Source organism: Doryrhamphus excisus, linkage group LG1, assembly GCF_037039965.1.
Source record: "Doryrhamphus excisus strain RoL-2023G ecotype Guam linkage group LG1, RoL_Dexc_Guam_v1.1, whole genome shotgun sequence".
NCBI lineage: Eukaryota > Metazoa > Chordata > Actinopteri > Syngnathiformes > Syngnathidae > Doryrhamphus > Doryrhamphus excisus.
Genome location: NC_136357.1, coordinates 9,139,695 through 9,166,267, shown reverse-complemented (window position 1 = coordinate 9,166,267; position 26,573 = coordinate 9,139,695). Strand labels below are relative to the sequence as shown.

The window sequence follows — 26,573 nt, the reverse complement described above, 5'->3', positions numbered from 1 at the left end:
ATGAATTAGGGATGTTCCAATCAGGATCTTATGCTGCCGATACCAATACCGACCACATACATGCAGTGTAAATGTTTAAATGTACTACTGGCTATATTAGGGGGCATTTTTTTTCTTCAAAGATACTTTTACAAAATGGAAATGAACAAGAGCTATACTCATGTTTGTAACATTTATCTTCATAGTTTATTTCAAGCCAAACAAAGCCAATGTGCTTGTTTTACCATGAACAAAATGCTAGTATCCACAATTCACCTTTTGTAGTTCACAATGCATTAAGTTCTAGTCTTCTAACATTATTAATTGAAAACCTGAATGAAAAGCAGGTTCATCCACCCCTGCTGGACCCCTCCCGCCACATCCGCTGCCTTCTGAAACACAGATGCAGCCGACCCCCTCTTCTGTGCCCTCGGCACCCCAGAGAGGAGACAAAATGTCACCAAAACTCCACCAGCTAGCACTACTGCTGAAATCAGTGGAAGTGCCTGAGGAAGTGCGGAGAATGGCGTGCACGCATGTTGTGCTCATGGAGTCAGAAATGGTTGTAGATGAGCACGCCCATCACATGTCATCCATAAACCAACGCAGCCCCACACACAACGAAAGTTCCTCCTGCACCAAAATGCTACAAAGTGTCTGCATGCTCCCAAATCTCCAATTACAAGTATAGCGAGTTGGGACGGGAGCTTTAGCCGCAGCCTGATCACAGCTTTCCAAATCACCTCCTGGTGAGGCATTTTTTTGAGGTGCATTTTGCAGGGTGCAAAAACTATATCACGCTTACAAAGACAGACAGTCCCACACATGATTGACATGGTTCTTCTGAATGCTGCAGCGGGGGGGCGGAGCTGATCGGTGGAGGGGATCAGTGCTTACTGATAAAGTGCTTTTTCACTGATATCGGCCGATACCGATTAGTGGCCAATCAATCTGAGCACCACTACAATAAATACAAATGAATAAAATAAACTAAAACAATTTGATAAATTAAAAAATGCATAAACTGCAAAATTATAAATTTCAATATGTAAATAAAATGATACAATTGTTATGAAAACAGAAAGGGACTATTTTAAATAAAGTGGATTTATTATCATATAATCATGACGTCACTTTCCTCATGTATTTATGCATGTGTGTATGTAATAGCTCAGCCAATCATCGTATGAGCCAAAAAAAAACATTTGATTGAATATATTAAGGATTGAATGAACGATAGAGCAAGCAAATAATTAAAATCTATCACTTAGCTTGTATGTACTGTAATAAAGTAATGAAAACTGCTGTCCCGTTGATGGCTGTTGACACGGTTTGAGGCTATTGCTACACGCGCTCGCGCACACGCAGCTTCCGCTGCTGGCCGGGTTGCATGGAGGCTCTTTTGCTATTTTTATCCCCTCTGGTGCTGTTTGTGCTCCTCAGCTGCAGCCAGTGGAGAGCAGAGCAGAGGTGCGGGCGTTTCTCATCATCACGCCCACCTCTCTCTCTGCCTCCATCCCTCTCTTTCCTAAAAATAGCCCCAAGTCGTGATCAGCCCGTCCTTGGGAGAGAGAGAGAGAGAGAGAGAGACGGAGAGAGAGAATTCAGTATTATTGCTAAGAATCGACAGTGGGTGGGTTGGGGGGGTGCTTATGGATTGATACAAATAGTGCCCCCCCACCACCACCATAGCCAACCCCTGCGCATGCAGGCTGAATTAATGTGTTGCTATTTTTGGGAGCCCCGTGTTTCCAGGAGAGACCTAATGACGCAATGACGTCAATGCGGGTCAATCGCAGACTGGAGGAATTGAGTGGCTTCCATTTGTGGTGGTGGGGGGGAGTTGGGGGCGGGGGTCCTGCTTTTGCAGTATTTTCTTTCAAGAAAGGATAGAAACGGCTGGAAAACTGAGGCGCATCTGCTCTGAGAATGCGTGGAAATGTGTGAGGCGAGGGGAAACGTAGGGAGGTTGGGGGGGGGGGCAGAGCTGAAGCTCCATGCGTGCAGAGGTGAGCATGTTGCATCACGGGCGCAACACGGATAGTAAAGAGAGGTGTGTATGTATGGACGTAGGTATGATGGAGGGGGGGTTGTTTGGGTTTTTTGTTTGTTTGTTTTTTGCAGAGTGCATGCAATGAATGACACATTTGACTTAATTAGATGTGCTGTTTCTTTCACAACTGAAAATGATACACCACAATGGACTGATTGCTTGCATTTTGTGTATCTTTTACCTGTCTCTGTCTCCCAAGGGCTTTTTCCACTCCAGCCAGACCGATTCCAAGCGCTCGCATGGGCGCACAGAGGTAAGCTATCCACTAAGAGCACACACGCACACACACACACACACACACACACACACACAGAGCGAGAGAGGTGCATTTATATCACATCGTGCATGTATAGTTCAAGATGCATATTGTGTGTTAGGGTGGTTTTGGTGTCATTATTGTATGGCAGGCAGTTGAAGGTGCGCGTCAGGGGGGTTTGCAGGCAGCTCAAAAGGCTTCCTGCTGCTTCATTTGACTGGCCGGTTAGTGTTAAGATGTTTTATTTTAGATGCAAAAATGGGGGGGAGGTATGTTGATTTATTTTCTTTTGGATTTGTAGCCAAGATGAATTGAATAAAATATATACATGTTGAACTTCCACACACACACAAACACACGTGCTGACAGACGCTTGCACATACTGTATGCATGCATGCACAGTGCCGTTAAGGTGTGTGTGTGTGTGTGTGTGTGTGTGTAGTGGGGTGCAGGGTTGTGTACGTTGGGTGTGTGTGGGGGGGGGTTTAGGGCGTGTACCGGCAAGGGCTGCTGAGAGAGGTTTTCAGAACCATGGACAGCTCACACAAGGCTCAAGTGCAGTCTCAACAATTCCCACACATTGTTAGGCAACTACTGTCCATCATGAGACTTATTTAATTATGTTAATAATCTCCATTTTCATGTAATGATACAGACAAGTTAACAATTCTGAGCCCTGTTTATATATTGATACAGTTTTATTGAAATCACATGCTAAATGTTTCTGTTATACGTTCACAAACCAATACAAAAGCTCTACCAATAACTCTGCCTTGGCAAAGATTATAATACTCAGTTTTAATTGACACTGTCAAAATTACCAATTTGTTCACTATCAAAGTTGTATTGCAGTGATTTAGCCACTCTCATAACCCAAATATGAGTTACAGTTATGCATCACTGCAAACGACAACCACAATCACAACCATATTGTGAGATGAACAGCTATGTCAATTAAACGTCTTTATTATTAATGTTGTTCAATATTAGAATGTAAGGCTGTACCTGGTGTAAAAGTATTCTATTGCATCGTGGATCTGTGCACGTCATTGTGCATAAAGCAAAGACTTAAGTATCCAAATCAGTCCAACTACCTGTTACTCTAACAGTAATGTAGTAATGTTGCTTGTATTTTGTAGGTTTTTAAGCCCTTGCTACCTCTTCCAAGGAAGTTATCCACTGAATTATGAGGGGTTCCGATTGGATTTATATATTGAACCCAAATCATGTCTTCATATTACAACAACATTTACAAGGCAGGACATTTGTAGATATATGTCCCCTTGTGTGTGTATGTAATGATGTAAGAGTATGAAAGGTAGTAGTAGCACATAAATAGTAGTTATTAAATCAGAAATACCACTTTATTTGTTCTGAATGTGTTATTACATTGTATATAAGGGGCTTGTAGATCATTTTTATTCTATGCATTGCAACAATATGTTTACATTTGGTCTCTTGGTGTCATTTGTTACTTCGTATTGATCACAATATTTTCCCTGTCTTGTCTCTACATACAAAGAGCATTTAAATGCAGCTTTAAGTCATATAACTAAAACTGCACAAGGTTTTATGTGTAGACGTTCACATTGAGGGCATGAGGAAGTTTGTATTATGAGTTGTACTGTACATACTGTATATTTACTGCATTTGGGTTTTGGAATTAGTGTTATTGTTTAACACTACTGCAATACAATATGTGGCCATTTTGTAGTAGATGTAGTCACATTGTTGTGTGTACACTAATGTGTTTTTTTTTCACTTTTTGCCATGTCTCCCTACTGTGTGTGTGTGTGTGTGTGTGTGTGTGTGTGTGTGTCTAGTATGGAAGGTGGGAGGGAGGGGCTTAATTGTTTTTAATTCTGTAAAGCACTTTGTGTTGCATGTCTTTGCAGGAAAAGTGCTCTACAAATAAAGTTGATTTGATTAGATTTTTATCAATAATGTGAAATATGTCTCTCATTCTGTCACATATGAGATGTCAGAGCATTTACTTTCTTTCTCATGATTCCTCTCAATGTATGTTTCAGACACTGCAGCAACCAAATGTGATTTTAAAAGTCACACATCTTATTCTTTTCAGGTCTTTTTGCGGTCTGGGCTTGCTGTAAAATTGACTATCCAGGAAGCCCTTACCCCAAAAAGCATCTGCAAAGGATACTTACATCCTAAAATACCCTCCCTGGTCACCCCCTGCCTTGTGAGCGCTGTGTATTTATTGATGTCTTCTAATACGTCAGTAGTAGTACAGTGTTGATAAAATGTGTGTTTCAAACTACACACTCGCCGGCCCCAACATATGTACACAGCACAATCTCTTAAGAGTCAGTACAAGAGTTTTTATCAACAATTTTACTTATACAAAAATACATTTGAATGCTAAAATTACAGAAAACAGCTCTCGGTGTGATGTATTGTAGTTTCACACTATACACACCAATATATATAGTGGAGTATCAATGGTACAGCTCTTGTATTGTATCTCAATGGCTAGACAATGCAAGTGTAACTAATTATGTGGCTAGTGAGTTATGCATATGTGTATCGTGTGTCATCTCTACCCAAACAGTTGCTTTTATATATACAGTATAGTGTATTTTACTACTGCATTTTGTCATGTCTATGGAATGCTTGTCATAATTCGCCACAAGAGGGCAGAAGAGTTCAACTGTGTGAACTGAAAACATTTGTCATGAATCTAAACTCACATGTTGATGGCAGCCTTGTGTATGATCTTAATTTAGCATTAGATCTAACAATAATAATAGCTTGGGTTTATATAATACCTTTCAAGGGACCCAAGTGAGTCTAATTTGTGGGTACAAAAGGGGGTCTACTATGGTGTAATGTAACTAAAATCATCATTGAATCAAAGGAGGAAGTCAATTAGGAGCTCTTGTCTCCAGAGACCAATTCCTCATTGTCTATTCATTACTCATTCCTACATGGTCAGCATTTCCTGTGTGCAAATATGGTTTTACTTAGGGGAAAAAAGAAGTATTATTCATGTCTATTTACAAGTGCTGCACATATGTGATGCCACATTACTTCCAGTAAAGCATGTTCCTCGGCAAATTACTATAAATGTTATTTGAAGTGTTACTCAATTATTTCTTACAGTGGGAAACACAGTTTAGTCAGATAAGTGCTTTTTTTTTTTTTTTTTACAATGTCACAATTATTTTTTATGGGATAGAAATTAGGTGCACCTGTACATTCAGCACAAGAGCTCTATTAAATTGAACAATATTGAATTAAATGGATATTTGAATATTGAAAAAATGATTTTGCATGACTGACAAGTGGTTTTACTTTTTGAAAGAATATATATTATAAAAATAAACCAAATAAAAAAGGTGAATTTTGAGGTGTGGATTTAAAAATGTGTTAACACTTGTGGCCGAGCTTGAGAATTGTATTCACGAGATTTAAACATGACGAGATTTCCTTCAGAAAAAGACTGCCTCGTGGGCACTAGGCTTGCAACGGTAATTTAAATAAATAAATAGCCAAACAAATTCCAGCCTTAATATATTGCCATGTGCATGTGTTTCTGTTTTCCCCATGTCCCACCTCCAAACAGGCAGGACAGGAGTTCACTCCGTACGCTGGTTTCAGCAACTGGTTGGTCTTGGTGGGTGGAGGCGGGGCTAGTAGCATACACACAGAGGGCAGAAGAGCGTAACGCACTATAAATTATTTATCATCAAGATGTTTTTTTGGCAAAATTGAGATCTTTCTTAAGATGCAGTCATGAACACTTACCTTAACTGAATGGTGTTGTGGGGGCATTCTGTGACCTCTTGGATGAGTTGTTGCTGCACTCTTGGAGTAATTTTGGTTGGCCGGCCCCTCCTAAGGTTCACCAATGCTGCAAGCAATTTGTGGATATTTCTCTCAATGTGGGTTGCTGGAGTCCCAAAGCTTTAGAAATAATTGTCTTTATAACCTTATTTTCTTAACGGGCTGGGGCAATCGCTTTTTGTCTCCCTTAATAATAAAAAGTTTGATCTAAAAATTGCATTTTGTGTTCAGTTGTGTTTTCATTAACTAATATGGCCACGGATGAATGACACTTTGTGCATTCGAAATGCCATCAATAACCCCTCCTCCTCATTTTCACATTTGAGAATGGCCTTTTATTGTGGCCAGGCTACGACACACCAGTGCTATAATTATGCTGTCTAATAAGCATCTTTTGCCACATTCAATTGCCTTCATTTGTGAGGGGATGAATGATGAATGCTCACTAATACATTGAGACAGATTGTGAACAATATTCTAGAGAAATGAGCCTTATGTGTGCTGTACATGAAATGTTTTACATCTTTGAGTTAATCTCTTGAAAAATCAGAAGGTATAAACATATCTAAAGGATTGCATTAAAAATTTTTGTTGTGTCTAATGAGGTAACAAATGTATTATATTACAAATACAAATGCACGTATTACAGACAGCTATCAGAATGATGCAACATACTAAAAATAATAAACATGTCTTTAGTTCAAATCATAAAAATATAAAAATGGCCATTATAATCTTCATTGAATTATGGATACATCTCTTTTTATAAACATGTGCATGGGTTAACTAATGTTAACTTAAGTTACTCAATCTTGTTGGACGACCATTCACTGCTATGCACGTCATGAAAAGCCTGACGCAGGTTTTTTCACACTGCGTTTTATGGTGTCGAGACGTCAGTGGAGGGCTGCCGGTAGGGGCTGGGAGGTGGGAATAGCTTAAATAATGTCAGCACATGCAGAATCAGAATTCCCGTCATTCCTGTGACTCACCCAAGCAGGTCCTGCTGAGCGGAAGTCCCCTTTTATTTTCTTTAAAAGACAACATCTGGAAAAGTAATGCGATGCTGTGAAAGACCCCATATGAGCACGCCTCAAGACAGTCCTGCAGGGTCAAAGGTCAGCAATACCACCCTGCATGGCAAATACAAGCTTTATTACAAGATTGAACCTTAAATGAAAAATATATGCTCCAAGTTTGCTGAATGGGTGCATGCATTTCTTCTTAAGACATGACTCATATGCTACCATAAGTCATGTGACCTTATGAATAATTAATGAAGCCTTGCAGGGGTCCTGTCATACTTTTTGCTGTGCATTCGCCATTGATTCTCCATGGCGGCATCTGTAAATATAAGGCACTTTAAAGTGTTAAAAGTCCCATATTGTACTATTTTGCAGCAATTTACACCACTGTCAGAATATTTTTACTGGAAGTGTGTTCTAGCATAGATGCTGGAATTTACAACCCATCGTTTTGTGTATCTGTAGATTTAATGCTAATAATGCATGGCTTGATTAAGCGCTATTGTGCACTTTATCCACTGTTTGCATATACAATGTAATTCTGCCATTGCAATTGGAGGACAGAAGCATTAGCAACACAAGCAAAGCTAAGTGAGCTACAGTTCCAGTGTCACATTCTAACTGCAACATGCTTAACTTAAAGTGCCGTAAATAACACTTTAACATTACACTTTACACTTTAACATTGCTAATAACCATATGAAGCCGCAGAAGTGTTTGTTCCAATTAATGTTAAGTGATGGAACCAGAAACACAAACGCGTGACATCAGTCTTTAGAAATAGCAAATCAAGTTTTTGACTTTAGACTGAAGATGAACCCGTGCTACGTTCAAGTACTGCAAACACAGCTGCACCAAGGTCATCAGTAGCAAATACTTCCCAATAGAGCTCTTGGCTGACGTTACAATCCAGCGAGCCAACACACTAGCCCAAATACGCAACATGTACGTCACACATGCAGTCGGATGTCAGGGAAACACTGCTCTGCAAGCCTCAACAAGCCTGGCTAAGTGTTACTGGTCTTTAAACAGCTCTCAGCTCATCAATGCTTCATAAACCACTCCGGTTTTCACTCTTAGCTCCTTGAACATTCCCCTATTTATACAGATCAGGATGGAAAATACATACAAAAATAAAAAATGCCCATTGAACTGTATTATAAGTGTACTTTCTGTGTGATCCCAATCGTTTTTAACATTTCCTTATGTAAAGATCGTAGAATTTGCACAACTCCTGATCAAATACAAGGCAGAAACCTAGTTTTTTTTTTTCAGCTTTGTATGTAAGCCCCTCCACTAGGGGAGTGAGTACATGGCACCAGCAAGTTTCTGTTTGTCAGCATGTTGCCAATAATATAATGTTGCTAAAACTATTATACACTACGACTTTCTACAGCTCATGTAATGTACGTATTTAATGTAAGTGTTACATCATCATTATTGCTAATCGGACAATAAAACACAGAGAAATGTCATAATGGAGGCACTTGCATGATTTGGGTTATTCTGATGGGGTGTGGGGCATCCATCTGTGAGCTGGAAAGTGCTTGTCACTGCCATTCTTCCATAGAAAGGGAAAGCCAGTGTTTAGTTTTTAACTTCATCAAAATACAAAAATGCCATCCTTTTTTTTTTTCCCCCAGTGCCTCACCAACCATGAACTTCACCACATGTCACGAGGCGGCTGCCTAGAGGGTGTGCTAACTTTCAAAACATACTGTAAGCATTATAACCGGCCCGCTTCCGGCTTTGAGCTTCAACTATATCCAATGCAACACACACACACTAGTTATATTTATTGTCAGCTAATGATAGCAATTTGACAAAGTTTAGCGACTAAAACTGTGTTGGTAACATATACTTTACCATATTTTTCTGTGGCTGGAAAAAAAAGTAAGATAATTTTGGTGCTGGTGACCTACTACAGCTACTAGTTACCATGCTCACTAATAAAATAAGCATTAATGTCAACATGACTTCCTTGGTGGAAGTAATGAAATTAGATATTACCCTTCACAGATAAAACCTTACTATATTAAGATAAAATATAATGAATAATGAATTGTTGCTGGTCTATGGACCAGCCTGGACATACGTATACTATTACTATTATTATTTTAGCATCAGCCCCAACTTTGCTGCTTGTGCAGAGCTGGCCTGGTACAAACGTTAATTTCCGTCTCATTCTGACTCTATTGTATTTCACACCCAGAGGTGAAGCCAGGGTACAAAACAATTACATATGTATTGTCTTTACTTTAAGGTCTTACTTTCACTGCAAATGACAAGCTTGCATAGACACTAATCCTTAATTCACAATTATTAAAATTTGTTAATATGGTAAACCTTCAAACAGCTAAAATTATGCATAAAGCAAACAATAAGCTGTTACCCCAAAACATAAACAATTATTTTCAACAAGAGCGAAGAAATGTAATCTTAGGAGAAAGCAAACCTAAAACATGTATATGCACAGAAAAACACTAAAAACCTGCCGTTGGGGAGACCAACGGCAAAATATGATTCTTAGTCTGCCTCACTGCAAATGAAAAGTATATACAATCACCATGACGACACTTACCTTAAATGTTTCCTGTTAGCAATGGTGTTGCATTCCAGTAGGCAAAATTTCAGTGACCGGCAGCTGTTATTCATCCCAGATGTCAGCTAAAAAAAAAAAAAAAAAAAACAAAGTTAAAAAGTCTGTTTGCTGCTGGCACAGAAAAGTAAAAAGGACCTTCTTTAGTGCGTGTGTGTGTGTGTGTGTGTTTGGAAACTCCATCCAGTTCATTCCTTCATGTTTTTGCTTTCATGAATAATAGACAATTCCCGTTGAAAGATTAAAGTGGGACCTTGCTTGCCACCAGTTTACTCTAATTCCCAGAAATTAGTCTTTTAGTGTGCCTTTTCTCGTCAATTTCCAGATACGATCATATTTCTGCTCAAGCTAAGCGTGTTATAAAGACAACGCGCGACTTTTATGAGACCTCTGTTTTCTCTCCCCCTTCGCGTCAGTGTGTATGAGGTATGCAGGCTTTACAGTAAATTACCTTGAGAGAAAACTAAAATAACATAATAGCCTTGTTTTGTTTTTAATTTCCCATAAGGATGTAGACCTCCTCTAAGGCCTAAGTGTCTGTGTCACAACATTGAGATCCATCCAAGAATAGCTGCTTCATGAGAGAGAGAGAGAGAGAGGGGAAAAAAAGAAAGTAGGGGGGAAAAAAATTAAGACCAAGAGCTGAGACATCAAAAATGACCTAGAAGCTCCATTAGAAAAAATTGGCAAAAATACTGAATATGTTTTCATTAGAAGGCAGCAGATGTTACACAAGGCTTTTACTGTATGTGATGGTGATGGCTTGAAATTAGCAAAACACAAGCAGGCTGCTGCGTTCAACTAAGCGGTGAGGCATAAAAAGTTTTATTGGAGTGACTTGATTCTGTGCCGAAAAACATTCCGGGTAATATTCCGGGACCAAAGAGGATTTTTTTCCTCCCCCAAACCTCATCATATGCTTCTTTGGTGTGATAATTATCACAAATATGTAATTTCAGTATTTTACATTTGCTGATCTGGTAAACCTTAATTCATTCATCAATTCATTCATTCATTCATTTTCTACCGCTTATCCACATGAAGGACCGCGTGAGAGGCGGGGTACACCCTGGACTGGTCGCCAGCCAATCACAGGGCACATATAGACAAACAACCATTCACACTCACATTCATACCTATGGACAATATGGAGTCGCCAATTAACCTAGCATGTTTTTGGAATGTGGAAGGAAGCTGGAGTCCCCGGAGAAAACCATGCACGAGCGGAACATGCAAACTCCACACAGAGATGCCCAAGGGTGGAATAGAACTTCGGTCTCCTAGCTGTGTGGCCTGCGTGCTAACCACTCGGTCCCCAGTGGGGGCATGAGAACCACAATTGAGAACCATTGCACTTGACACACAAGACAAGACCATACATGATCTTGGATTCACAAGAACAAGATAACTATGATTGGCTGGCAACCAGTCCAGGGTGTACCCCACCTTTCACCCAAAGTCAGTATACACTTATGTGTCCTGACAACAACGGTATGTGATGTCACATGAAACGCAGCAATTACTAGAGCTAACACCGTGGCAGCTGTTGAACACCGATGAAAAATACATCCATATGTCATGAGGGCAGGCTGAATTACAAGGTTTATAGTATGCATGAAGCATGCATGTACAGTTCCAATCCTGCCTTGTGTACTGTCATTTCCATATTACGTGTATTATCATTCACCATACTGTAGTTCAGTCTAATAGTCTGATTTTGGCTTCCCTCTAAATGAGAAATATCATGTTTTAATGTCATGATGACCCTATTAATAACATTACATAGTGTACAATAAACGCCACACCTCTAATAAAGGCCATGTCCCATCTATGAGGAAATACAGTATCTTTAAATAACGCTTATGTGTTGGAAAAAATAAATCATTTGACGAAGCTGATTGTGGGTAAATAGTAGGTGACTGACTATTTACACTTTAACATTGCTAATTTACAATTTATTGACATGGCTTCTTAGATTTAGCCACCTTTTTTGGTGAACTCTTCCAGGACCTCAGTGCAGACTACCATTACATTTGTAAATTTGTAAATATATTTAAGCTTAAAAGAAATATATAAATGAAATATAATATTAAAATATTGATACAATAAAAGTAAAATTGTTGGCAATGATAATATAAACATAATATTATTGTATATTGACATTTTCAATAGTTATTTGGGGCTTGAATGACCTGCTACTGTGGAGATGAGAAAGTCTATGTACCATTTCTTGGCAAACAAATGGGACTGACCCGGTGGTATTAGGCAATATTTAGAATGAGCCATGGACACTGCAGGTCAGCACAGGATACAACACGTATAGCCTACTGATTATCTGGAACTGGGGCTTTATGTAAAATGGTACGAGAAACTGTTATTGGGTTTAAGACGTGATGAATTACGCATTGGAAAGCCATTAGCAACGCTTCTTCAAGGAACATTAAGAAACCATTTTGACGCATTTTTGACTGGTGACTCAAATATGGTAGGTTAATTGTTATGAAAATTGTATTGTATATTCAAGGCCCCACCCCGCCCCTCTCTACATTGCAAGGGGGGGAGGGGGGGTCCGATGGGAAGAGGTAGGTGAGGGGATGGACAAGGGGAATGGAGGGTCGGGGAAAGAGATGAGTAAGAGATGACTCAACATCCCACCACTATAAGATATGCCGATGGGCGCCTGGTATTGGACATACAACCAAGCAAGGGTAAGTGTAACTTTCTTCTCAGCTTCTTTAAAGTACATTTCAATGTGTCGGTTTGTATGGTTGTTAATATACTGGATGTTAAGCATTTTGTGGGATGCTTGGATGTTGACTTGATGCGCAAAAGAATCCTGGTAGTCAAAAGCCTTGTTGTTACAAATCTGTTACTGAGTTGTTAAGGTCGTCCTTACAGAAAAAAGGGTTGACTAGAAAAATAAGAAATGTGCCTCAGGTGTGCCTGATTTTACTGGTATTTAAAAACAAAAAAATCTGCATTCATATTTTTTTTTAGATTGTCTGCATTTTGTATTGTACTTTTCATAATGTATAATGTATGTATTTATTATGTAGTTCAGTTATTTTCTGCATTTTCTACTTTACCATTGTGACTCCTGCAGAACCTTATGTATTTTTAAATCTTCTGAAAATAATAATTCAAATGTTTGTATTCTTATTTACATTCATATACTACTACTTTGCAGGCTGATAATTATATGGATGTATATTAAATATATCATTTTAATTATTGCTATTTCTTCTTAGCTTATTAGTCTTTCCTAATAAATAAATAGCATCATCATTAAATAACATTTTAATATGCATATTTCAGGCATGCATGCCACAGTATGATCTGGGAAATAAATAGCATTTTATTTTATGTAGCCATTACCTTTTGTTGTTTTTAAACTGAGAATCTGGACATACAGTATAATTACTCAATACAAAACAATAAAATGATTATAACATGACTCATAATTACTGAAAATGAAATATTATCTATTGCAGGAATATACATGTATCTGTAAAAGAAGAGGTTACCTCAACTATGTCCAAGTGGCTGCTGAACCAAATTGGGATAGCACGGCCTCAGTGGAAGTCTGCATTTAGACAGTTAGTGATCTTTGTACATGTACCATACTTAGTCAGCTGCAGCTGTAGGTGTATCGCAAATATTTGCAAGCACATCATTGAGTAAATTGGCATTGGGAAGGCGGACGTGACAGTTCTGAGTGAGAATAAAATACGAGGGTGAAGGGGTGTAAACAAACAACTTGCATCATATCTAATCATGTTGGGCTTCCTCTTAGATAAAAAAAGTGAGTAAACATGGATTACATCACCTTGGCCATCCTGGTATCCTTCTCCCACATGCTGGGTGTGACCACAGCTGCCCCTCTGCCGGTGGAAGCCATGAAGATGAAAAACAAAGTGAAGCGTATGGCTGAACAGCTGGTGGTCAGGCTGAATCTAAACATCCAGGTAACATTCACAATATAAACATCATTTTGAGGGGGAAAAAAAACAACCTTGATGGATTGTTGTCACCTAAGAGCAGGTTCCTGCGAGTGTGACATTGACGCCACCCACAGACCAACTGGACGGGCTCTCCTCGGTGGTGGCGCTCTTGGACGGTTACAACGGCCTCATCTCGGACTCCCTGAACATATCCCAGGTCAAGACGGACATCTCCTCCCTAAAGGGATACCTAGTACAGTGGAAGCAGGTCCACTGCAACGACACCAAGTCCAGGACCAAACCTTCAGCATCGGTCCCACTGCAGCGGCTGCAGAGTCAGCGAGCCTTCAACCTCACCGTGAGCATTGAAGCGCTCATGAGAGTGAAGGAGCTCCTAGGCCAGCTACTGGGGAACATGGACCAGCTGGAGAAATGCTGAAAGACTGACATAATCATGTTCAACACACACTTATTTAAATACTGGGATCTTTATATATGTGGCATTTAGTTGTTTTAAATTGTATTGGCAAGAGCTCTGCAGGAAATTATAAATGCTTATTTATGATAGGAAAAAAACACATGAACTACATGAAGTCAGTGCAGTAACATCATGAGTGTTTAAAACAGGTTGAGGAACTTCCACCAAGATGCAATATATCATCAGCTCTTCCGGTATTGCTATTTATAGACTTAATATGTGCATTTTGTATATTTTTGTACTGTACTTTTTTATAAACACTATATGATAACTATTTAAGGAAAGATGTGTATCATAAAGTAAGTTTTTTAAATGTTAGAGTTTTCAAAATGGTTCGACATAAACGTCAATGAAATATTGCAGACCCAATTGTTTTGATATGTTTAATAAAAAGCCAGCTGACAAGTAAAACTCTTACATAAGTGTGCTTTCACTGGTGGATGCGACAACGTAGTGAAACACGAAGGTTTCATACAAATATATTGTTCAAACTGGCACCACATTATTAAATCAGCGTCACTTGAATTATGTTGTTTGAAAATACATGTTTAAATTACAGCAACTAACTATCAAACCACTTGTTTTTTCTCATACTGGAGGTTTTGTCACTTTTAGAGAGAAGTTTCTTCTTATACTGCTCCACCAGGTTGTCAAAGTGGTCCCCGCCCTTGCTCTTTGGAGCCTTACTCTTCTAGAAGGAAAGAGAACAGCAATAGTCAGGACATAACAAAAACATAATTATGACAGGGGCAAAATATTAAAGGCGACCTATTATGCCTGTTCCACTTTTCTGTCCTATAAATGTTGGTACAATGTTGTATTTTTCTAACACCGGCTCACTGTGACTGCACTGTTTCACTGCTCTGATTTCACCGTGAGCATGGAGCAATGGCTTCCAGGAAATATTTGCTCAGGTTTGAAGGACGGCTAGCTGCTTGCTGTGCGAGTTATCATGTGTAGGTGTTCTATAGGAATCCACAACTCAATACAAAGGGCCAAAAAAATTGCATAACAATTCCCCTCTAACAGCTTTAACTACTGCAATCTACATCCACAATAACAAATATACTGTGAAATTAATACTGCAATCAAACCGGATTATCGCTGTAAAGGCACAATTTGTGATACTTATTATACTTAGTCAAACTGTGCCCAATAAATTGGCTGGTGAACATATATAATAACTGGTCACATTGCAATGAATTATGACTCTGCTCATTACGCTACCATTGTGCTATATTACTTCAGCTATGTATGCAAACACCTGTGAATAAAAAAATAAATACAAAATGAATAACCATTATTAGAATTTTCAGTGGTGTTTTAAGTCATCAAGATACGACAAGATACATTTTCTTGCATCTTCTTGACTTTGTATTCTAAAACAACGTTTAGAAGTAATTCTGCCTCCTTGCCAGTCCACAAGAGTTGTTTTATGTTTAGGGAAGTGACAGGATGACAGAGGATGATTCTGATTGGACAGCTTTTTAGGAACTACTGCCGCCTACAGGTTTGGCAAGCTTATGACTGTGGTTCACAATGCTTTTGTATGGTTAAGTGTTGATGCATTTTTTTCATACAAGGTTGTGTGGACATAATTTTTTTTATATAAACAGAGAGGGGAAAATATGTGGTTTTAATAATACCATGCTACATGTGGACAAGGCCTTAGTCTACATACTTGAAACAAACCTGATTTTTTGGATGTGTGGGCTTCTCCATTAGTCGTGTTTGGCGTTCTTTCCTGCTGCCTCTTTGCTGTACTTTCTTGGGGGGTGGAGCCCTTTGCTTCCCTTTGTCACGCAATCTTAAAAAAAAAAAGTTGTTATTAGTGACTGAGACCAATAAAGATGACTATTTTTTACCTTGCTTACACTGAATGATGCATATATGTAAAAAGTATCACAGCTGCACCTGATCTTCGGCCCCCGATGAGAAGGAAACACCAGAACTTTCCTCCGTTTCTTTCCGTTATCCAAATCAACGTGCTCCACCTCAGGCTTGGACTGGAAACCGCTGTGTGAGTTGGGTCTCACCTCTTGAGTTGGGTTGTCATGATGAGCTGATGAACACACAACAGTTGATTGAAAAGGACCAGGAAGAGTGTACTTACACCTGCAGGATCATAGTGTGCTGTAGAACTACTTAATTATTTTGATTCTTTTGTCCATACAGTTTCTCAGCATACAAACAATAGTGTTTCCCTCATAAAGCCTGGGACACAACCCACTCTGGCAGAGAGCGGTTGCGTGTTTTGTATGTTGAGAACATGGTAAGTGAGCTGTACGTCCTTACAGCACCCTTGTCCTTGTACGATCTCTGTACTTACAAGTGCTCATGTACGGTGTCCTAACTCAAATGTTGTAAGTGTATGCAAGTGTGATGAATGGCAGTTTTCGCATCCGATGGAGACAGTATATATAGAACGACCTTCAGAGGTTCTCCAGAGGTCCCTGCTGTTGGCAACACAGGGCGCACACATCACACACATCTGTAGCCTCGACGCAGACTTGCTTGCAAGCAAAAGTTCCCACTAGACTAAAAGTGGTGCATAGTGTGCCCAAATTCGCACCACGTACACGTACCAATTTTTGCCCACATTTTTACAAGTAGACAGCACGCACTTGCAAGTGTGGCGCATTGGGAGCCCCGCTGAAGCCAAATATGTATGCTATACCTTTCCTCTTTCCGGGCTTCTGCATTGGGGACGTAACTTGAGTGTCAAAATGTTTGATTCCTTTCCCGTCTCTGCTTGTTGATACCTGAGATGACGTGCTGACTTTTCCAGTCTGTTTTTTGCAATGTTCCTACAAAAAACAATAATTTAGATATCATTAAAGTAGAAAAAAACTTTTACAAGCGAAAAAAAAGTCCACCTTATTTTTTTGTCGCTGCATTTCTTTCATTTTGAGCTTCCGAGAATCCTCCAGAGAAAATTCGACAATGGGTCTCTAGAGTATGACACAAGATGCAAACAGATAAATAAGAGATACATTTTATTTAAAAAATGCCCCCCCCCACAACACCACCACATAATGTAAAAGCAATAAAGCAAAATTATCATGTGGGCAACAAGCAAGCACCTTATGTGGGCCAAAGATGTTGGGGTTGTTGTTGAGGTAGCGAAGTGTAGCGAGAGCATGTTCATGCTCCTGAAATTGGACAAAACCATAACCTAGAGACTGGCCCATCACCTGACCCTTCTCAGGCTTCTTGTCATAAATGATGCGACACTGAAACACAAGCGCACAAGAGCAAACATACACAGTTTGTGAAGTGATAAAAAAAAAAAAAAAAAAAGACAAATAAAAACACCACCCTCTAGTGGACAGTTTGTAATGAGTGGGTCTAAAAGCTCACCTCTGATATCCGCACTCCTTTGGGTTCCTTCACTGCTTGGAGACACAGCGCTCGCAGCTTTTTGATGTCTACAGACTTTGGCAAGTTGTGGACGCACAGACGAGTCTTGGACACAAAGACATTGATGTCCCGGAGCTTTGTTCTTTTTACTTCTTCAAACTACGGGATAAAACAAATGGGACAAATAAATGCGTGAACTTCTGCTTTTTTTTGGTTGTTCCTCCTAACACTTGACTCACTCTGGCTCTCTTAATCATGTCTGCTTCAGGGACGCCCTCTGCTGCTGTGGTTCCAGCACGGATCACTGAGAGACAGTGGATAACATAAATTAGCATGAAATAATAATGCACAGCCTTATAAGAACATTGACTACAAACTAGGCCTGGGCGAATGAGATTCTGATGAAATGATAACCTTGGGCAGAAATATCACAGTTTTCATAATAATAATAACAGTTATAAAATGTGTCATTTTGAAAGATCTGTATTGAGAGAAAATGGGGCACAATACACTGGAACATGATTGAAGTGGACCATATGTATATCAAATATATAACAAAAATAGACAATTAAATGAATTATTTCTTAAAGGGTAACTATTATGCTGATTTTTCGGCCCTTTGTATGCATTGAGTTGTGGACTCCTTTAGAGCAGCTACACACAATAACCAGCACAGGAAGCGTTATAGTTCTTCCATTTCTTTGGATTTTGTGGTTCCTGCGAAAACGGTTCTGTTTTAATGGATTACACCCACGGCACACCTGCAGGCACACCCACTCTGCTGTGGTTGGTCACACTAGTGAGAAATGGACTTCTGGTTTGTGCCGCAAGCTGTGAACGGCTTAACATACATCTGTACTGTATATTTGCATGTAATAAAAGCTCCAAATGAACTGAATATGTAAATCAAGCTAAGATACCACAGTGGTCTAAAAATCTATTTGTCTAACTCAGGGATGTCAGACTTACGGCCTATGCGAGACGATTTTATAAAGTTGAGGGAAAAAGTATTATTTTTCAATACTACTGTTCTAATTATGACCGCTGGATGGCGCTATAGTGGTTGCTTAAGCAAGCAAAAAACTCAATCACACTTTAAACCAGTTCTTAATTATTTTCTGTCAGTTTCTGTTTTTTTATACTAATTTTATGTTGCTGTCAGACTATCAACACCATAGTAGCTATGCTGCGGTAAGGCAATCCAAACAGGAGTAGAAACGGTTTACTCACGTCCTTCTCTGGCCAGATACAAGTTCCTGGTGCCCGTCTGCACTTTGACTTTATTATTGACCTTCAGCTTGGCCGCGTCATCTTTGCTCACTGCAGCCACAATCAGCAGCTTTCGACCGTCCACCCGGATGCCGCTAGCCTGCACAAGATAGCATGATAGGGGTGATTAAAACACAACACTATGCCATGTTGGGAACTCATACAGACTAGATGATACAGTATCTTACCTCTGCTTCATCCTGTGCTGCAGCTATGCATCTGTCCGCTGCCTCTTTTGTTTTAAACTGAGCAAACGCACAGCCTGTTAAAAAAAGCAGAGCTAGGATAAGTACATGAAACAAAAACAAGAGCAAAAGAGCATCCCACATGAGGGGTGGATGGCTTGCCTTTTGAATGTCCTGTGTCTGGATGGAAAACAATCTTGATGTAGTTCAGATCTCCGTACTGGAGAATAACTTTTTCCAAGGCTTCTTCTTCTGTGTCAAAGGACAGGTTCCTAGGACATGGTGTGAGACAGGCATGTTTGAGTACAACCACCTCTGAAAAGAAGAGCATAAGAAGAGCAACTGCGAACCTGATAAAAATTGTTCTGCCCTCTTGCACATCTGACGGGAGCAGCTTCTTTGTTTTCTTGCGAGCTGGTGTGAATGAAAGTGATGTGAACACCACCCCAAAAAAAAACAATTACATGCAAAAGTACAAAAAGTATGAAAGAAAATACCTGATTTGTCATCTTCTGCCTCATCTTCATCATGACTGTCATCCGCATCCTCCTCCGAATCGAGGCTATGGTCGGACTCGTCGTCTTCTTCTTCTCCCTCCTGGGACTCTTTGTCATCAATATCCTCATCATCTTCACTGTCTCCATCATCATTATCATCATCTTCTTCTTCTTCGTCATCATCATCATCATCTGACTGTGAATCCTCCATTGGTGGTGCAGATTTTTTAGCGCCAACCCTGTGGGAGGATAACTGGATGAAAAAGAACCCTGCCAAGCCCCAAATCCAATTGACTTCCTACTGCTCATCACATTCAAGGGAAGCTGGAAGAGGGGTAAACCCTGAACTGGTCACCAGTCAACCACAGCTCACATATACAAATAAACATTATGCAGGAGTTACAGCCTGACGTACGTACGTGTTACCACAAACGTGGGCTCTGCAATTTCTGTACTTATGGGGGAAGTAATTTGTGACAATTGTCAATCACCCGACAAGTGTGTATTAGGTGCACTTCATGTAAGGCTGTTGTGGGTTTTCACTTGGGCGTGCTGGTTTCCGACAGCACCAACAGCTATAGTGACCGGGGGAACCAGAGTGTACAGTGGAAGTAACCGCCCCCGTGGCCAGACAAGGCCCATTAATGTCAGATTTGCTATGCCACTGTGTGTCCATGGAGGTGGAGAGAACCACAATGTTGACAGGGAGAAGCCAAGCGCTGTTGTCGGGTTAGGCGCATTAATGTCGGATACGCTATGCCGCCATACATCCACAGAGTTCGGGAGAACCGCAGTATACAACTGGAAGATGCAGCTCAGATTTTCCCAAGGACAAAGAGCACCAATGAAAAACTAAGTGATGAGTTGTGTCACCTTTGAAGCTTGTACTTGCTACTGGTGGCTTGATTCTTTTCCTCATCTGGGTCTTCGTTATCTGACTGAGGCTCTGATTGTTTTGCAGAGCTGCCTTCAGTTGTAGTCGTCCCTGTGAAAGAAAACAATGTCAATGAAATTGACAAAGTGACTTGTGACCGACTAGAAAAAGAGACATAAATGGTTTGCAATGCGGATCATTACTTAGACTGGAGGTCGCCTGCATGGCAACATACTTGTCCTTCGGCACAGCCCAGTCCACAGCCACTTGCCGACCTTAAAATGTTGCACAGTAAGTATGCAGCCACATTGTAAAGCTAAATAAAGGAAATGGGTGTAAAGAACATATTTTAGTGACCTTTTATCTCTTTCAGGTTCATGGCTCGAAGCGCTATGGATGCCTCACACACAGTCTTAAACTGAACAAATGCAAATCCTCGCATCTTACCATCTGTGAAAAGGACAACAAGTTAGGATAAAATGATTTAAAAGTGATCCAAACCTACAACTGCATGAGAAAAATCTGCATTTATATTTCTGTGTGCTTACGAGGTAAGAACTATTTGTACACTATGTAGAATTTAGGTTACTTCAGCAAACAATTTACCTGGCTTGAGGGGGATTTTAGCTGCAAGAACTGATCCAAACTTGGCAAAAACTTGCTTCAAATCATCCTCAGAGCACTGCAACACAAAACACGACATATACACACCATACTTCTCACAACAGCTGTAAATGAAGGAATCTTACAGTACCTTGAAACTGAGGTTCCTAATGATGAGTCGAGCTTTCAAGTTCTGCTTCGTTAAGTTTTGGGATTTCTTGTCTGTTTCCTTTTTTGTCGGTGGTGGTGCTGCTGCATCCTTTGTAGCTGGATATGCAAAATAAAAAAAAGGTTAATACTACTGGCAAGCAACTGTGAACAACTTCGTCCGCGGCTTTATGCACACCTGTTTTCTTCGTGTCTTTCAATTTCTTCTTTGCCACCGAAATAATCAGCTTCTTTCCATCGTAATCCTTTATTTCTTTCAGTGCTCGCAGTGCATCTTCTTCCATGGCATATATGACATAGCCAAAACCCCGACATTTTGCTAAGCCTGGTTTTAAAATATATGGTGTTCAATGACCCAACAACTCAAACTGATAGTTTGCATTACCTTTCTCTTTGACCACGAAGCACTGCTTGACAGGACCAATCTCAGAGAAAATTTCCTCCAGGCGTTCGTTTGAAGCAGATTCTGGCAGCGAACCGACGTACAGAGTATGTGCTGGCATGGCTAGCTACTGCCTCGCTAATGTTAATAAGCACGTAATAGCACGCCGATTCTACTATTTTTGGCTCGGTAATAACCCCCCAACGAACCAGTTCACCGTCGTCAACAAAATTTAAAACAATACAGAAACTACTAGTACGAATACGTGTTTGTAGATATGGACATAGATGCAATGTGCGCGACAAAATCGTGTGCGATGCAAGCGGCCATCTTGGAAATTACACGGAAGTCGTCACAGGAAGACTCGGTATCGCCATCTGGTGGTCAGGGTGCCGGTAAACCCAGCCTGGAAATTACAGGAAGTCGTCACAGGAAGACTCAGTATCGCCATCTGATGGTCAGGGTGCCTGGAAAACGCAATTCTATTCATTTTACTAACATGTATGAGTATGAGCTACAGTCCGTTCGGACTGGATTCACGGTTAGTGCTGCATTCTTATCAAACAATCTTTGGTGACGGAAAATAATAATATTGGAAATAGATGGCTAGCGGTATACAAGGTAGCGTGGCCGAGCGGTCTAAGGCGCTGGATTAAGGCTCCAGTCTCTTCGGGGGCGTGGGTTCGAATCCCACCGCTGCCAAGATTTTTTTGCTTCCCGTGAACATCGAGCCAACGACCTCAATCAACAAATCTATAAAATTAATTACACATTAAACTACAAATTGATATAATAAGTCACGTCAAATAATAAAATATTAATACTTTATTTAAAGAGACACTTAAGGCACGAGAATGTCACAGACCAAAAATGTGAATAAATTATTTGTGAAATTCATAGGCAAAAACATGTTATACAAGCACTGCTTTGGGTTAAGAAACAGCTCTTTCAGAGTACATTCATTTGTAAGCATGGTAAGAAAGAAAGAAGGTGTAATGTTTAATTTCAGTTGACCAAGCATCTGTGCCTCTTTTTACTGTACCATTCAAAAAGGCAAAAACTGTGAAATAGCATGAGGTTAACTTTTGACACTTGTGTAACACTTGTTTAATTGTTACTTGGAACACTGCTTGACGAGTTAATAAATATTTTGTGTTGGTGACAGTTTCAGTCTGAACAATTGACTTTCTATAGGAAAAACATAGATTTTTTAAAAATTACAACCTGGAAGTCAAACAGTGTCACAGAATGGATTGTGTTCACGTTTAGAGGTTCAACTGTATTAGCTTTGGTAGTAAAACAGAAAAAAACATTGCAACAAAAAACAGTCAGGTTCAAAACTACTACTACACTATACTTCACTTTAGTAGTTGGCGATGTTGAACAAAATGTTTGTGTCCTTGTAAACATATTCAAGATAGGTCACTAGAGTTCTCGCAGGCACATATGGATGGCATTGAAGTGAAAAAACACAGAAAAAACACCAGATATTTTCTGCAGTTGAGTGTCTCTAGCCACAATTTCAGGAAATAAGGTATTAGCTCACTTTCGCTCATGCAGTTATGCATTACAAATAAATAAATCTTCTATTGCAAGTAGTATAATAAACCTGAGAAGTTATTTTCAAGTTATATGGACAGTAATATTTTCCAGGTCCACTCAGGGGCCCACAAAAAAAAATCCAAGGTCATGTTGTATTGCTACATCTTGGCCTTCAGAAGAACCATATGGAGTGACTGAATGAATGAGTGTAAAGTTGCCAGGTACTCTTGCGGGTGGGTCTTTAGGTGGCCAGCATGTTTGGAATGCTCCCACTTCTTAACGGTTAAGTCGATGCTGCGCTTCCGCCAGAAATCTATCACGTCCTCTAGCGCACGGGGGTTGCTCAGTGGGTCGTTCTCGCAATAGAAAAATAGTGCAGGGGCGGTGACGGGAGAGTTCCAAAACACATCTATGCTTCTGGTGTAGTAGTTGGTTGTCTGCCGCTTGAATATGTTGAAGTATACTAAGCTTACTTGTTTCACTGGTGTCTCCCATCGAGGGAAGGCAATCTTGGCCACACCTGAGCACAGACGATGCAGGAGTACACAGTATACAGGAGAGGAAAACAATTGTTAATTCATGTATTTATTGCTCAAGCATGTCAAAACAACCCTAATGTTGACATTAATAGAGGGTAAATTTAAATAGTTAAAACAAATTTGCTGCCACGGCGACACAGCAGTGGTGGTAGTTCGTCTCAGATAGAGCCCACCACCACAGCTTCAAAACATCCTAGGAGAAACCCTGATGGTGTTCATGCTGCACTGACCTGAAGCCATTGTCTCCACAGATCCAGCCACCAGGCTGTCGTAGACTTGACCCTTGATCCTCCCTATAAGTGCCTGATATTTCTGTGGATCTTCAGACACCAGGACCAGCAGCTGGGAAAATGTGTAACCCCCGATGGAGAAGGCATGGACGAGCAGTGGCCGGGAGACGAAGCGATCGCTGAGCAGCAATTCCAGCAACTGCTTTCCGTGTTCTAAACTCCAGCGAGGCCATAGGAATTCTTGCACCTTGAAATGGACGGAAATAGCATGAGAGTTGATTGTACTATGTATTTTAAAATAATATAGAAATGTAGGCACTTTTGCAACTTTTTAAATATAATAGAACCTCACACTGAACTCATATTTAATTCCATACACTGGTCTGGACTCAAGTAGTATCAAATCGTGCCATCAAGCCACCCTTCTCTATTAATTTTCAACGTGAAATAATCTAATGAATTAATCTCTCCAACATTCTGGTGTAAAAAAATAAATGAAAACACAAATAAATGATACAACAGTCTTAAAGAGGAACTGCACTTTTTTTTTAAATTTTGCTCATCATTCACAATCCGTATGTGAAACATGAACACATATTTCTTTCCCTTTTCTGTGCATTATAACACAAGAAAAATACTTAATATGAGAAAGCTAACAGTGCACATCATTGGGACACACCTATTTTGACCTTTGAAGACCACTTCAAAAAAACCTCTAACATTGTTGCATCGTATATAATATCGCTGTAGTTTGGGTAGTTTGGGTCAGTTATGTAAATGGACACTGTTGGCATTTTCTTCAGCATTAAAAAAGGTACTTGAGCTGCACGGCAGACGAGTGATTAGCGTGCAGGCTAGGAGACCCGAGTTCAATTCCACCCTTGGCCATCTCTGTGTGGAGTTTGCATGTTCTCCTCGTGCATGTGTGGGTTTTCTCCGGGGACTCCGGTTTCCTCCCACATTCCAAAAACATGCTAGGATAATTGGCGACTCCAAATTGGTATGAATGTGAGTGTGAATGGTTGTTTGTCTATATGTGCCCTGTGATTGGCTGGCGACCAGTCCAGGGTGTACCCCGCCTCTCGCTCGAAGACAGCTGGGATAGGCTCCAGCACCTGCGCGGCCCTCGTGAGGATAAGCAGTAGAAAATGAATGACTGAATGAATGAAAATAGGCACTTCCCATGACGTCCATTGTTAGCTAGCTCATATTAACTTCTTTTCTCACACTCGAATGCACAGAAAAGGGGACTAAATATATGTTCATGTTTCACATAAAGATTTAGAATGATGGGCAAAATTCCAAAAATATACACTTTAAATACACAGTAATACTGTCAGTCATGTATCCATACCTCACTCTCCACTACAAGCACATCAAAGCCAGTGCGGAGATAGATCTCACAGTACTTGGCCACAGCCTGGGGACGTGCTCCCAACCATGGCAGCATGAGCGTTAGTGGTTTATGTTTGTCACAGGCTTGAGTGGAACCCGCTGGCGTGGCAGGGGCTTGTTCATTCACATAGAAAGTGACATTTTTACTGAGGTGGTGGCAGGAGAAGCTTCTGCTCAGTACGCTCCTCCCCAGCATCCCTTCTGCTGTCAGTGGTGCCAGTGGATGACCAAGAACTTCCAGATACAGTATGTAGGGGAAAAAGAATTGCAAATTATGTTTCAAATGCAGAATTATACATACATGTAAAACTAATTTATTAACATAGTCATCTTGTAACGCCCCGGTGTTTACACTCTTACACTCTACACTCCCTACTCTAACATTACGTACACTCACACAATTGTGTTGGTCCCCTCATGTAGGTTACTAAGGTAAGCTACATGATAAGATAAGTGAGCACTTATCTTGGAAATGTTCTTATACGAGCTCTTTTGTCCCTTCAATGACTAATTATGTCTTCACATTAGTGTCTAGCGGATACACTGACACGCATATGGACCGTGGCTCGTTTCGTGTCCTCGTTACACAAGCTTACGAATTTTGTCAACTTTACAAACCTTTGTCGACTTTGGCTGTACACCTTACCTCGGCTTGAAGTTGGCGTCTGTTCCAAGTGTTGACGTTTTAGTCACGAAAATTATTTATAAACGTCTGTTTGCGGTCCACAGTCAGGTGGCCTTCTTCGTCTTCTTTAGTATTTATGGGCGGTGCCCAAACCTGCTACTTGGTGCATTACCGCCAACTACTGGACAGAAGTGTGGAGTGCAGAAATGACCAAAAATAACAAATGCAATTACGTTGAATAAATTCATTCATTGATGAACTTAATGATGTAAGGGTATATTGTGCCTTATTGAGGAAAAAGCGGTAGAAAATGAATGAATGAATGAATAAATCTACCATCCAGTTTGTAGTACCGAAATATATATTATAAATTGTTAATATATATATTATATATTATATATATATTATATATTATATTATATATACTACGCCTTTTTGCTCTGTTTTTCCCAAATTTGTTTTTTTTTCTTTTCATGTTATTTCTACAATGTGCCTCGGGCCAATAAAAAAAACAAGCTGTGGGCTTCAAATAGCCCTCTGCTATCACCTTGGGTGATACAACAAAAATATATATGTAACACTTTTGTTTTTGCACATATTCTGTGAATGGTTGTTTGTCTAGTATATGTGCCCTGTGATTGGCTGGCGACCTCTCGCCTGCAGATAGCTGGGATAGGCTCCAGCACCCCCACGACCCTCGTGTGGATAAACGGTAGACAATGAATGAATGAATGATGCAGTACACTGGAAAGTATAACCACAATAATAC

General features: G+C 40.1%; 3 protein-coding genes and 1 non-coding gene across 6 annotated transcripts; 2 read left to right on the top strand and 2 right to left on the bottom strand.

Annotated features, from left to right (window-relative positions):
* The first annotated feature begins 12,328 nt into the window (after positions 1–12,328).
* On the top strand, positions 12,329–15,472 carry lepa (leptin a). The gene is made up of 2 exons (XM_058076043.2): positions 12,329–13,681; positions 13,758–15,472. The coding sequence occupies exons 1-2, from the start codon at positions 13,529–13,531 to the stop codon at positions 14,094–14,096; spliced, it is 492 nt and encodes a 163-aa protein (XP_057932026.2). The 5' UTR covers positions 12,329–13,528; the 3' UTR covers positions 14,097–15,472.
* On the bottom strand, positions 14,505–21,856 carry rbm28 (RNA binding motif protein 28). 2 transcript variants are annotated; one of them, XM_058076041.2, is made up of 20 exons: positions 21,477–21,856; positions 21,270–21,416; positions 21,075–21,190; positions 20,927–21,002; positions 20,678–20,770; positions 20,524–20,595; positions 20,320–20,431; positions 19,447–19,685; positions 19,300–19,363; positions 19,112–19,221; positions 18,953–19,026; positions 18,726–18,864; positions 17,735–17,799; positions 17,496–17,654; positions 17,219–17,368; positions 17,012–17,086; positions 16,813–16,942; positions 16,050–16,197; positions 15,828–15,942; positions 14,505–14,826 (listed from the first exon to the last, which is right to left on the bottom strand). In XM_058076041.2, the coding sequence occupies exons 1-20, from the start codon at positions 21,592–21,594 to the stop codon at positions 14,698–14,700; spliced, it is 2,331 nt and encodes a 776-aa protein (XP_057932024.2). In that variant the 5' UTR covers positions 21,595–21,856; the 3' UTR covers positions 14,505–14,697. The 2 variants fall into 2 exon arrangements, with proteins under 2 accessions (XP_057932024.2, XP_078645773.1); XM_078789647.1 differs by having other exon boundaries at positions 14,505–14,823.
* A 237-nt stretch (positions 21,857–22,093) lies between these two features.
* Positions 22,094–22,175, top strand: trnal-aag (transfer RNA leucine (anticodon AAG)). Its single transcript has one exon. It is a non-coding gene; the product is annotated as a tRNA-Leu (tRNA).
* Positions 22,176–22,302: 127 nt separating this feature from the next.
* Positions 22,303–25,969, bottom strand: LOC131131141 (transmembrane protein 53-A). 2 transcript variants are annotated; one of them, XM_058075550.2, is made up of 4 exons: positions 25,826–25,969; positions 25,139–25,413; positions 23,785–24,031; positions 22,303–23,535 (listed from the first exon to the last, which is right to left on the bottom strand). In XM_058075550.2, the coding sequence occupies exons 2-4, from the start codon at positions 25,373–25,375 to the stop codon at positions 23,174–23,176; spliced, it is 846 nt and encodes a 281-aa protein (XP_057931533.2). In that variant the 5' UTR covers positions 25,376–25,413; positions 25,826–25,969; the 3' UTR covers positions 22,303–23,173. The 2 variants fall into 2 exon arrangements, with proteins under 2 accessions (XP_057931533.2, XP_078645770.1); XM_078789644.1 differs by having other exon boundaries at positions 25,139–25,967.
* Positions 25,970–26,573: the final 604 nt, after the last annotated feature.